This window comes from Xenopus tropicalis, chromosome 3 (assembly GCF_000004195.4).
Source record: "Xenopus tropicalis strain Nigerian chromosome 3, UCB_Xtro_10.0, whole genome shotgun sequence".
Taxonomy (NCBI): Eukaryota; Metazoa; Chordata; class Amphibia; order Anura; family Pipidae; genus Xenopus; species Xenopus tropicalis.
Genome location: NC_030679.2, coordinates 60,490,639 through 60,505,243, shown reverse-complemented (window position 1 = coordinate 60,505,243; position 14,605 = coordinate 60,490,639). Strand labels below are relative to the sequence as shown.

The 14,605-nt window shown below is 34.0% G+C and overlaps 1 protein-coding gene across 1 annotated transcript in view; it reads right to left on the bottom strand.

Moving 5' to 3' along the window:
* Positions 1-14,605, bottom strand: part of trhde (thyrotropin releasing hormone degrading enzyme) — a 315,571-nt gene that overhangs the window by 188,770 nt on the left and 112,196 nt on the right. The window contains exon 3 of the mRNA XM_002939942.5: positions 8,338-8,464. Coding sequence (XP_002939988.3) covers positions 8,338-8,464 — 127 coding nt within the window. The remainder of the gene's footprint in view (positions 1-8,337; positions 8,465-14,605) is intronic.

Below are 14,605 nucleotides of genomic sequence, written 5' to 3'. Positions count from 1 at the left end.
GCAATTATGCAAATCATTAAAACCTGACGCTATATTTATTGTTGGCAGGAGACGCATCAAAATCTATGTAAATGAGCAATTAGAGCCTCATTATATCTTGCGTAGGTATATGCCAAGCTCTTATCTGGTGTGACAATCATTGCAGAGGTTTCATTATTGCTATGTTTTACTACCTGCTTGATGATGGCCATGGGCTAGTTTTACTAAACTACGAAAAAATAGTTGCTTCTTTCAAAAAAATACTTTAGCTATATTCTTTTTAGTGATAGGGAGAGGTGATAGGGAGCTTTGGTTAAAACAAAGAGAAGTGGGATTAATAGACTAAATTCACTTCACCCTAATGGCCTTACTAAGGATTAAAATGTATACTTTTATAACATTATAAACATTTATTAACTGATAGTAAATATATATAAATATATACCTGCTAAAGGCCTTATCATGGCTTCCTGTTAAACAAAGAATAGTTTACAAACTCCTTCTCTTAACCTTCAAAGCCCTCTATTCCTCTGCTCCTCACTACATCTCTTCCCTGGTGTCTCTGCACGTTCCTGGCCGTCTCCTTCGTTCCTCGCAGAGCAACCGTTTGGTTGCGCCCCCCACTACTACTGCTGTTTCCCGCCTTAAATCCTTCTGCCTGGCTGCCCCTTACATTTGGAATTCCCTCCCTGATGTCCTCCGGAGAGAATCCTCCCTCAGTCTTTTTAAAACTAAACTTAAAGACTACCTTATGGAGCACTCGCCCAGCACCTGATCTGGAAACTGGCACTTATACTGTAATGTCACCCACTGTGACCTATAGCACTTATATTTGCCTATTTGTGTCTGTTAGTTACCCTCCCATATAGATTGTAAGCTCTACGGGGCAGGGACCTCCTTCATCTTGTGTTTCTGACTCTTATTGCAACTGTACCTTGTATTTATTTGTATTTATTGTTGTACTTTGTATTTATCCATTATCTTTAACCCCCCCTGTCTGTATTAATGAATTCTACTGTACAGCGCTGCGTACATAAGTAGCGCTTTATAAATAAAGATATACATACATACATACATATACACACACACAGAGTTAATATGATTCAATCTTGTTTTTAAATCAGAAAATTCCAAGATATACATTAAGGCTTTTATATTTGATATACAGTGCAATCACACAGACTGACACAAATACATGTAATGGTACTAAAATGTCTGTAGTTTTTCCCAAGAGCACTTCAGATAATATATGGTTTTAGTAATGGATGAACCTTCCACGTTTCAAACTGCAGGTAGTACCAAAAAAAGGCACTTAAAATGCTCGTTAGTAGAAAAGTCTTTTCTATGGTAGATCTGGGCAGGAAAGGTAAGGTGCATTGTGAGTTCGTGTAGTTTGGCTGCACATGAGGAATGTAAATTACACTGGGAATTTTAATATAGTTTAGAAAAAATCAAGAACTAAAATAAGAATATTTTACATGTGACACAATGTTGAATAGGAAAGAATGCTCCCTATCCAAAATGAAATCCCACATCATATTCTTCTCTAAGCCAGCCGAGATAGATATCATGCATTTGGAACTAACACTGTTTTATACATTGGTCATTGTCATAAAAACAAAATAATTTAAATGTATATGTGAGATAAATATGACAGTCTTGTACAATTAACTCTTTCACTCTTTTTTTTTACCATTTGAGAATTTTTTGTTTGCCTAGGAAAACTATACAATGTTGGTCTCCCTTTATTTAGATAAATCCTTGAGCAATTCTACTTCTGTGAAAATATATATGAACTTTTTTTTTTTTTTTTTTTTAAATAGAAATTTTATAAATATTAATTTTTTTATGCATGAAAATACATTAAAAAAATACATAAATTGGTATTGTCAATTTTCAAAGTAATTAATTAAATTAAAGTTTCTCATTTTTTTTTAATTAAAAATAACTCAGGAACTCAACAATCTCAAATGTGTGCTTATTTAGTAAAAAAAAAACTCCCAAACTTAATCACTTAAAAACATGAAAAAAACTCAGCATGATCCAATTTTTAATGAGAACTACTTAAAAAAAATCACTTTAATTGTGCTAGGAAAACTCCCTCTGACATCTTGCCAGTTTTTACATTCGACTTTTTGGAGTTTTTGCTATAAATCACAAACATTCAAGTTTTGAAAACCCCAATTCTAATTTGAAAAGCACAGTACTGAATATTGCAGTCCACGCTCTATGTGATGCACCTATTTTTCTGTGACTTTTCCCATTGTCATGTCACAAAACTGACAATTCTGAATCTGAAAATACTCCGGCCAAGACCTGTTGAGATTATTTAAAAGTCAATGGCAGACATTCCTTTTACACTTGGAAAATCTTTTTTTTATTCGTAGTTTTAGAGGTTTTTGGATTTTTCAAAGCTGACTTTTGTGTGCGACAGGCTGAAAAAGTCACAGTTTTCACAACATTTTCCACACATCAGAAAAGGTGCGGTGGCATAAAAAAAGGCGTGGTGTGTGTCAAAAAAAGTTTTGCGTATCAAAAAAGTTGTGTAGTACCCACATTTTGCAAATTGTCCCCGTTTCACACATTTTTCCACAGTCTCGCAAATTTTCACAAAGTGAAACATGACAGATTCGCTCATCACTACTCCAGAATCTCCCCCCCATCCTAAACAGCTCCACTATATATATATATATATATATATATATATATATATATATATATATATATATATATATATATATATATATATATATATATATATGGGCTGTGATTATAATAGTGAACATAAACATGAAACATAATATTATATATTTTTAATCCATGAGTGACATTGCAAGTATTCATAAATCTACAATATGCTAAAAATTGCCTCCTCAACTTCTATGGAATTTTGTTTAAGCAATTTTTGCTCCCTTAAAGAGATACTGCCATCAGAAAGTAAGCTTTTTTTTTTACATCTATCATAACATTGTCTTTACATCTTATTTATAATTTTGCCTTAAAAGTACTTTCCTAATGCTTTTACATTCCCTATTTGATCCCTCATGTTCCTCATATTTGTGCAGCAGTAGGTAGTTAGCATTAGAAGCTATAACTGACAGGCTGAGAAGGGACAGTCAGGTTGGCAAAACAGTCATGGTTAGGAACTTCAAGTAACAATTACTCACAAAAGCAGCCCTCTCTGTGAAAAAGGATAAACATGACCTATAGGTAACTTTTTATGTACATTCATATTTTGAAGAGTAGTTTTTTAGTGTCAGTATCACTTTAAGTCTCTTTTATGGCTCTTATCATTTAAGCTAGTCTTCTGATACTGAACATAGTGTGGAGAATAGTCAGCAACTGAAAGATTGATGTGTTTTTCAAATGCATACATTTATGGGGCACTTATATTACAACACTATGCATTTTTATGTCAGCTCGGTGAAGCACTGCATTCATAGTAAAGAAAATGCAGATAAAATATACATAAGTACATACATGAATGCTTGTAAATGGTTACCTTTTTAGCCTCTCGACTGTAAGTACAGCACATTTTTTACTTGATTTAAGAATATCTTACTAGCACCTGATAATAAAAACACAAATGCAGTTCCATCTTCACAATTTGGGGTGGTTTTTATACAATTTTTACTAGCGAATGGAGCAGTAACTTTTTTTTTGGTTTTACAAATATTTTTAGAGGTAAGCTATCTTTACAGTGGCAGTAAAAATAAAGTGTATGTTGCTCAAACATGAATTAAAATGTAGAAGCATTCTCAGACACATACTGTATGAGCACGTTAACAGCCCTGATTTAGAGTTAAGGTTATCACTTTTTTGCAAACTTTTTTGTCTGATTACTTTTTAGCTAGCCAAAAACTGCAGTATTTGTCGGCTAATTTCCTCGTGACCAAATTAGCTGGAAGTGGCACAGTGCATATTTTATGAATTTACCACAGATGTCTGACAACTTAATCAGTTAATAACCATGTGCCTATGTGTATATTTATATTTGATAACAAGGTCTGGTTATAATTCATCAAGTGAAGGGTAAAGCCTATAATTTTTGGTTTTAATGCAGAGCTGTGGGTGTATCAGGAGGCATGTAAATACTATAAGTTCACAGTTCATGTCTTGCAGAGACGCTCTTATAGCCCTTCTCTTCCCAACAATGATAGTTTTTTCACTGGTGTAAAAGCAAGCAGACTGCAGCCTTTTTTATGGTCACAGAACTCCTCTATGACTTGTAATAATGTTATATTTTAGAGCAGGGATCCCCAACTTTTCTTACGCGTATGCCACAGTCAAATGTAAAAAGACTTGGAGAACAACACAAGAGCATAAAAGTTTATGGAGGTGCCAAATTAGGGCTAAGATTGGCTATTAGGGTGTCTCTATACACACTATCAGCTTACAGGGGACTTTATTTGGTAGTAAATCTTGTTTAGTGGGAGCAACATGTTGCTCACAAGCCACTGGTTGGGGATCACTGTTTTAGAAATTCAGCCAGTGAAAATGTATGTATTTTGGCATAAAAAGTAAGTTGTGCAAAAAAAAATAATTATGCACTGACACTTTTTACATTTTTCATTTGCAATTTTACAAATGATATTGGTTTCTGTGCAAGTTTTTTATGCACACCTCCTTTGTTCCATTGATTTTAATAGACTTTGCAAAGTCTGAGAAACATTCTGTGAGGTGAAACATTGGTTTGCTTTATTCACTAATGCAATAAAATATGCACAGTATATACATTCATAGTATGTCCTGCTGGGTTCCAACATTTTTTTGATATATACACTTGTTTATCTTAAATGAATGTATATAATTTGTTATTCATTTTGCATTTTCCTTGCAGACACAACAAAGTGTGGCTCCAACCAAACTGCTCTCTGTTATTTAAGAGTTCTTGAACAAATCAGAAAGAATGCGATTTTCATAAAATAGCACCACACTGGAGCAATAACTGGAGGATAAATAATCTATCAAAAATTAACATATGGTCATCATTGCTTTATCAGTTTTTTTATTTATGATGTTTGTTTATTAGTCTGAGTTAATTCTATCTACCTGACAGCAGTGTGGATGTGGATATAAGCTAAACTAATCATACTGAAAGAGAAGAAAAAGAAAGGAAGTATATGGATATATTTGGAACTTAATCTAATATAATGATCCATGGTAGGACTTCATTGGTCTAGTAACAAGCTAGACTGTAAGCTCCATATAAGTCGCAGAAAAGCCGCAAAAAAATCTGAATTGTCACATGAAAACTACAACTTTTTTGAATTGTCGAACAGAAAAACCAGTGTCAAAAATCCGAAACCTCTAAAGTTATGAAGCAAAAGAAAGATCCTCCAGGAAAGGGAAGGCACATTTGCCATTGACTTCTACATGATCTCAGCAAGTTTTAGCTGGCAGTTTGTTAGATTTGGATTTTTAGCCATTTTGATGCATAGTAAATCTCAGAAAAGTCACAGGTTTTTTCTGCGACTTAGAGCAAAAAAATCGGAATCGGGGAAAAAGTAAATGGCCCCCCTAAATTGACTAGCTATTTAAATTTTTCATGTCCAGTGAAGGCTCCCAGGGAAAACTAATCAATGCATTGAATGATATGTCATCCTTGGGCTGCTGTCATAAAAGCAAAAATGTTTCAGCTTGCACCTGAAGTACATCGTGTGACATTGAGTAAAGCAGCCCATTGTTGTATGAAAGTGATTTACATATTTTAAATTATAGTGTCTTCCACTTGACTGAAGATGCACATTTCTCATTAACTGTATATTTTATCTCTACTTGTTCTTTATATTCACTTTTTTATGACAAACACATAAATCAGTTTATGTTTTCTGTCTTCAAAATTAATTGGTCTGTGTCTTAAAGATAAGGTCTGTCTCTAAAAATAAGTTCCTCCTACATTGTTTTAGGGATCAGTAATAACAAGTTTTGAGTATTTTCACTTGCTTTTTATACAGTGTACTCAACAAGCCAATAGCCAATCATAGCCCTTATTTGGCACTATATGGCAGGGTCAAACAGAGAAAATGCCATGACAGCAAAAAGTCTCTTAAAGAAAAATGACATGTATTTCACCAGCAGAAATATTTGAAAAATAAAGGTTGTTTATGGAAAATTTGAATTGTGATAAAGTTTGTTCATAACATAGACACTTTGTTCAAGTGGAGCATGGCTGTTTCAAATAAAAGCATTACATTTTAGCTAGGTGCTCTACTAACTTAAATAAACTGCCTGCACAGCTACTTCACAATTTTTATTTCATTCAAATATCTTATGCTACTGCTTATATACGCACAAATTATTCAACAAATGTAAGCAGTCAATACATTTACTTTATATACACTGACCAAACAGAGCTATTTATGAACCCTGTCTAGGTAATACTTTGCTTAAATCAAACACATTTACTTCAAAGCTGTGTATTCCTAAAGGGTATAATCTTTGTTTAATTAGTGTAGAGGGAGAAATAAGAAAAACAAACAAATGCAAGACAAGCAAAACTAAACAGGTCAAAATGGCATTTTTTTTGGAAACCGGAACAATTGCAAAGTAGAAAATTACTCAGCATTTTAAGGCTTGGTAAAAGAGAGAGCATATACAGATGCATTATGTTGAGACACCATTTTTGAGTGTTAAATCTCACCTCTAGATGGTGCTAGAGTGCAAAGACCTGCCAGCAAAACAGAATAGAAAACACCATAGACCATGTGCTACCTGGTGGCAGAGTAATTTTCAAAGGCACTTTAGGAGAGGTAATGCAAAACATACACAGGTACTAGGTATGTAGTAATATAGGCCCCAGTGCAATAGTCCTTAGCACTAGAACCTCAGTTAGTATTTACTTGTCATTAGTGAATTAAAAAAAAAAATATCATTAGTTACTGTAACTTTTCGCTGGGAAATCATTGACCATATTACTACATATCACTATATCTGTCTATGTATATGTAAATGTGTTGAATTGCTAAAATAGTATCTAACTATTGCAAGGATTCTTAACAGCAAAAATTGGTCCCCATGGTATTTTGGGTGGGTGACTATGGAAATGTAATTTCCTCATAAAATAAAAACTGTTGATGCATTTTTGGTCCAAAACATTTTGGGTCATGAAGCTTATTCTGCAATTTAAATTGGGGCCCTTGAAAATAAAGGATAAAAAATCTAATGTGATCTGACCCCATGTGATAAAACTTGAGATATGTTTTCTTATCAAATGGCCCTATATAAGTTAACTTTCTTCTCTGTTCTTACAGTAACTGTTGGTCTACTAAAGATCCTCAAAATGTTATATCAGGCACTGGACCAAAATTAGAGATAAGTTTCACAGAAGGTCAAATGCATACAACAAATAAACTATTACAGAGGCGAGTAGTTCATTCCCCAGTGGTTAGATTATAAGGAGTGTGCCAAAATGTGCTGAAGTTACAATAACTGAAGCTAAAGTAACTGGATATAACATTGTATTGCACTATGCAGAGTGATACAAACTTTCAGTAGTACTAACTGTAAAAACAAATAGATGAACTAAAATGCATGCAATATTTGCAAGTATATCAAGGGATCATTAACGTAGCACGAGGTAGGGTGCAAAATTCAAAGAGCAGACACAAGTCACCATAAGTTTTGTACTTTGCACAAGTCTGCTCCTCTCTAATGAATACAGCACTGCCTGAATTAAACAGCACTGTTTTCTTGAGGTGCAGGCAAGGAGAGACATGTAGGCATCCACTCTCCTGCCCCCTACCTTATGGCATCCTTACTTAAATCCCTTGTTGCAATTATTCCTTAAATAAGCACCAAGGAGAGCAACTTTTCCCCCTTTAGTAACCTAGAACAGTAACATCAAAAAATAAAAATGTTTTAAGTAATCATAATACAATGCACTGATGCCCTGCACTGGTAATATTTGCACATTTGCTTCAGAAACACTTCTATAGTTTTTATAAATAGCTGCTGTGTAGCCATGGGGGCAGCCATTCAAGCTGGAAAAGGGAGAAAAGGCACAGGTTACATAGCAGATAACAGATAAAACACCATTGTATTGTACAGAACTTATCTGTTATCTGCTATGTAACCTGTGCCTTTTCTCTTTTAAATGGCTGCCCCTGTGGCTACACAGCAGCTTCATTTACTAAACTACAGTAATGTTTCTAAAGCAAATACACCAGTTGCACCAGTGCAGGGCAACAGTACATTATACTGTAGTTCCTTTTATACACTTTGATTTTTTGGTGTTACTGTTCCTTTAAAGTACAGAAGATTGTACATGAAACAATGAAGTCTAAAAAACTGCTCTTGGAGTTCAGTAACAGGTGGATGCTACTAGTTAATTCCTGCTGTGCCAAATAGTATTCTTACCTAATTTTGGTAATGAGTATGGGACTCTGAAGTAATCTTCATAAAATTCTAGGAGTCTTTTTGTGATATTAAGGGCATAATCTCCAGATCCTCTTCTGATGGCATCAGGACGTGCATACAATCTCACCTGTGTGAGGGGAATAAATATATGTCAGCAGGTAAAACAAATACCATTACATAGAACTCTCCTATAAACAAGAACCTATACAACACTGTAGTAAAAGAATTCATGCATTCAGTAAATGATGGTACAACACTAGTAAAATGGATGTCATAAAAACTAGAAATTTACTCTAATTTTAACAGTAAAACTGGGATGCATTAATGGTAGACACAAATCTCACATCTTCACTTTAATAATTGTTGCACAACCATGGTTTGTCCTGTTGTTTGTCAGATGGGTAGCAAAGTGAGTGAACCCCCATCAAGAAAACAGATTATCTCTGTAGAAAGTCATTATATTCTATAGAGCTTCAGCTATGTAACCTGAGCCTTTTTTCCTTTGAATGGCTGCCCCCTATGGCTACACAGCAGCTTATTTATACAAACTATATTAGTGTTCCTGAAGCAAACACACTAGCTTTACCAGTGCAGGGCAACAGTACATTATATATGTATTACTTTAACACTTACTTTTTTGTGCTACTGTTCCTTTAAAAAAATTGCCAACTTAAAAACAAACTCTAAGCTTAGTAAAAATCTAAACTTAGTGAAATAATATATTAGCAATCATTCTCAATAAGTCTGCTAAATTTTGAATTAATCTTGAAAACTCAAATTGAAAAATCTCTTGAATTTCAGTCATACAATTCTCACTGACTCTTACATAACCCTGCCAGCTTTTAGATTACATACTGTACTTTCATATGCAAGTTTTTGAGAGCTAAATAAATCTTTAAAATTTGAGTTTCTGTGAATATTTCACCTTTGCCCTTATGCACAAGATGCTGTGAAACGATTGGCCAAAGCAGCTGCTTTATAATCTGTTTATATTTTAGGCTAATGCCAGACGAGGCGTAGGGCGGATATTTTCGGCAAGCGGAAAATTGCTTGCTGAAAATTCCGCCCTATGCCTCCTACATGTGCCTGCACCCGAATAAATGGAATACACTCAGGTGCAGGCACATGTAGCCGATATACGCATAAAAACACGACAGTTTGAAATTCTCGCGTTTTTATGCGTATTTCAGATATACAGTATGTGTCTGCACCCGAGCTTATTCCATTCATTCGGGTGCAGGCACATGAAGCAGGTGTAGGGCGGTATTTTCAGCAAGCACTTTTCCGCTTGCTGAAAATATCCGCCCTACACCTCGTCTGGCATTAGCCTAACTTTTATTATTTCTACATGTGGGAGCAGCCTATAATCTTAAATTAATGAACACTTCCTGGTGGTTTCTCTTTTTATCATTGAGTATAAAGGGTTCAGCGGTAGTGATGAGCAAATTTTTCACCAGGCATGGATTTGCAGCGAATTTCCAAATTTTCCATTGGCGAATTGTTTTGTGAAACTTCGGAGAAAAACCTCCCAGAAAAATATTTGTTGCACATGAAAAAAAGTTGCGGTTGTGTAAAAATGGGCATTTCGTGGATTTTCCAGCAAAGCGGAACAGGACTTATTCGCTTATAATACAAATCACCCACTCTACCCTCAAAATTACAGGAAGTGATGGTTGAGAAAAATGATAAATAAACATAGAGGCAGGTTGAGCAAAAGTACGTTTATTGATAATTTGAACGTGTATTGCCCAGTTAATGTGTATTGCACCTTGCACCTAAGTATCTACCCTCTTTAAAATCAAAATATTGGCATGTCCCTAGTATTGAAAAAAAATACAATATCCATATGGAGTTGTCAGCATATTTTTGCTTTAGAATGTTTATTTTCTTGATGTTCTACACTTCAGGCACAAACACCCCACTGAGATTTTCTGTAAAGTTCAGGAATAATCTTTTAACATGCTGTTTTATGTAAGGATGTTTATTTCCTACTGTAATATGAGAAGTAAAAAAAAGTATTTACTTCTGTCATAGTAAATAGATTTATTCTAAATAGAAGTTTTCATTCACCGAGGATTTACACAAATGTATGTCCATCTTTAGAAAAATACAAGACTACAAATAAACATTTAATGTACCATTTTACTCTGTATATTGGTTTTGTAAATATTAATAGGCGATTGTTAAATTTTTCTCTTCTTGCTTCTTCTTCATGACTTCTACTGAGGTTCTATTTACTCTGCTGGTAGTTTCTGGATGGCATAAGCCTTTACTTTTAACTAATTGTCTGGCTCTCTGTGGTGTCAGAATACCCTTAGAGATTGGCAGAATTTGATTTATTTGATTTGATTATAATTTTGTGGACAGACAGATACTATAACAATATGCATATGCTTGGACCCTTGTAGTAAATCTATAAGCATTTGTAACCCTTTAAAAATTAAGCCCCTCAGACAATACATATTTGGGCACAATGGCAATTCAATTTGTGTCAACCAAGATTTAAAGATTAGAGTCACAAAGATCCTGTCCTTTTGGAATTCTTTTTTTGAACTTTTTACCATCCAACAGAAAATACATGGTACAACTTTGAGTTGCCATTTTTTCTTGATTAAGAAAAACTGGTCAAATAAACGCAAACATGAATAGATGCATGAGTATTTTCTGAAATCATATATAGTGATGAGCGAATCTGTCCCTTTTTGCTTCACCGTAAAATTTACAAAAAAAACAAAAAAATTTGCAGCGACCACACCCATTTTGATGTGACCGTGCCTATTTTAATGCATTTTTTTCTGCGGCACATTTTTTCTCTGAAGTTTCACAAAACAATTCGCCAATGCCGAAATTTGCTGCAAAACTATGCCTGGTGAAAAAATGTTCTCATCACTATTGGCAAGTAAAAGCTGTCGAGTTTCTATAGATGTCAATAGGAAAAGTCTCTAACAACTTTCATTTATTTTGCCAGTTTATTAAAACATTTAATATTTTCAGCCTCACTGAAAACTAATTGAACAATGTAGTTTTTTTTCTTGTGGGAAAGTTTTTTCCATGAAAACCATTTGGCCGCCTTTTTTTTTTTTTAAAAAAAAGAAAGTCGCACTTAAGGGAAAAAGTTGTTTGCATAAAAAAGTTGTGGGCCTTTTGTTTTTTGTATTTATTTTTATGTAATCTTGTTTTTTTCTAGACTTGAATATTAGTAGATAGGCCACTAAAGGCAGATCAGATGAGTTTCAGAATTCTAACTCGAAAATCTTGAATGGGCAATTCTTTAAGAAAGAACTTGAAACTCAACAACGGTGAAATGACTTGAGCAAAGTGAAATCATTCTATCTTCCATTTCCACTGAGTCTACCAAATTTCAAATTGATCTTAAAACCTTGAGCTTTTATATAAACTCACCAGCTTTTAGATGCAATTTGTATTTTTGAGTTTGTTGTATTAAATAGAGCTCATATATTCAAATATACATATTTACAATTTGAATTTACAATTATTGCTGTGAAAAACATGCATCGCAGTTAAAACCTCTAAATTTGAATCTTGATAAATCTTCCCCTAAGAAATTATTAAATAAGCTGAACATGATGCAGATGTGTGCTTTTTCAATCTTCTTTACTATACAGCAGTGATACCGAACCAGTGGCTTGTGAGCAACATGTTGCTCACCAACCCCTTGGATGTTGCTCTCAGTGCCCCCAAACCAGATAGTTATTTTTGAATTCCTGACTTGGTGGTTTAGGTTGAATAAAACAAATATTTACAACCAAATAAAGCCTCCTGTAAGCTGACAGTGTGCATAGAGGCTACCTAATAGCCAATCTTAGCCCTTATTTGGCACCTCCATGAACTTTTATGATTCTTGTGTTGGTCTCCAAGTCTTTTTACATTTGACTGTGGCTCACAAGAAATAAAGGTTGGAGATTCCTGCTATGCAGCAATGCCTGGTCAATTCTTTCTCTACATGCCATCATATAAGGTGTAGCAGACGTCTGCAATGACTGTCCAGAGTCAACCAATACCTTATTAAGTTTACACTTTGACAATATACTGTAGATGGCACTATAATCACAATGGAAACTGGCTTCAAGAAATGAAGAACTATAAACGTGAAAACATTGGATTTTGCCAAAATATACCCAGCGTTTAAGCTATAAGAATGTTCTAATAGGGTTGTTAACTGCTTTGCTAGTCTGGGTATTTCCAAGGAAACTGAAAATTTTGACTCATTGTTTAAATGAATGATATAGATACAAAACCTTGTGAAGACTAAATGAGCCAGGAAATTTGTGTATCACCCACAGACAGATGGCCTTGGAAAAAAGCCTTATGACAACAATTCGAACAGTTTGTTAATTTAGAGATCTGTGTGTGTCATTTATTGTATTATTTACTGTTCCAACCTGAATATTTTTCTACACATTCAGTGATATGTGACAAGAAATACAACAGATACTAATTCTGAGGAAAAAATCCACAAAATCTGAAAAATATATAGGTAACCCATATTTATAATTAAAAGATGCATGCAAACAAGCATAAATTTATGCCTAAATTACTTGTCATGTGAACCTGTTGGATATATTTAAATTAAACATACTAAATAAAGAACATAAAGGATCTGAGGACACATAAAAGGGAAACAAGCATTAGACTATCAATCAAACTGAAAATAGATGATGATTTTTGCATTTTTTAACTAGATTGCATTTATGAGAGGTTACAGACCTAATTAAGGTGTGCAACTGATATATTAGTTCTTAAGTATGAATATATGGTCTGTAGTCAAGTAAAAATCAATGGAGGCTAATGGACCGTTCCTTTTACAATTAAGGAACTCCAACTGACTATACATAGTGAAAATCTTCTGCCAAATTGCTTGGTAGATTTTTTTACTTCTCCAGTTAAATATATTTTGCCAAAATCCTGTTCATATTTGCCATGCAAGCAACTTTTTACATACTATTGTATGTATCTGTCTGGCATCTGTGTCTGTTTAATTATGAACTGATTTTGTTTGTTAAACCACCACATTCCATGTGCCTCAGTCTAAGGGCTATGGCATAGTGGGCATGTAGAATGCTGCATTTAGAACACTGCTACTTTCCTTGGGAAAAGAAGAGGCAACACAATAGTTTTATTTTATTTTACAATGTACATATTATCTATATTCTATTTTACACTAGTAGACTTTTCTTGATTATTGAGTTAACACTGTGATATGTCATGACCTTTTAACTGTTGGAACATCAGGCTATTTACTTTTGTATACACTGTTGTTGGGTAAGGGCAATGGCACATGTGGAGATTATTAGTAATAATAATCTCAAATGACTGGATTGATATAATGTTTGTGGCACAGGAGCAACTACATGACATCAATTAACCTTCTGTTCCATTAGGTTGTGGACGAAAAAACATTCTCTTGGAACACTCACTAACATTTGAAATAATTAAGATGGACAAGTACTTTTTTGAGCGTCTAATATAACAATAACTTTTATGGACGAGTCATAACTTATTTTTGCCAGGACATCAATACACATTTTTCATGTGGGGAACATCTAATATCTTGCCCGATTTAACATGATAACACAGATCTACACACATGTGCTATAATTTGGGACATGCCGATTTGCTGTATTTATGTGCTATATTATATTTATATATTTATATATATATATATATATATATATATATATATATAAAATTTATATACATTGATGTGTCATTAGTTCATATATGTATGTTACACTGTTGTTGTGATTCACACAATACAGAGGGGCCCCTCCTATTATTACCATATAATTTTTATGAGGTTTGTACATTTTAACAAAAAATGTTTTACATGTTGACAGTGGGGAAATAAAGCCTTTTGCTTTTACTATTTTTGTTGCCTCATTGATCAAAGCAGGAGTTAAGTCCTATTCCAAATTAGATCTAATAGTATATGTTTATCAATTGGACACCCTGTATTTGGGATATATGATCTATCTGATGTGTCAATCACCTAATAGCTATATTTGGATTTAACAAATGGAGTTTAGTTGTCCACAGTTAAATCTTGGCTACTGCAGGCGACTAATCTCGCGAAATATATTTTCACTGGCAAGAAATTGAGTCGCAAGTGGGAAGGCACATGTAACACTGTTTTCCAGAAGTCGACTAAAGTTCCCTGAGCAGGACTTAGTGCTCCATAGGAAAGGCATATGCAGAGCTTCATTTTCTAAAGCCACCCAAAGTTTCCTGTGTAGGAAACTTCAAACGA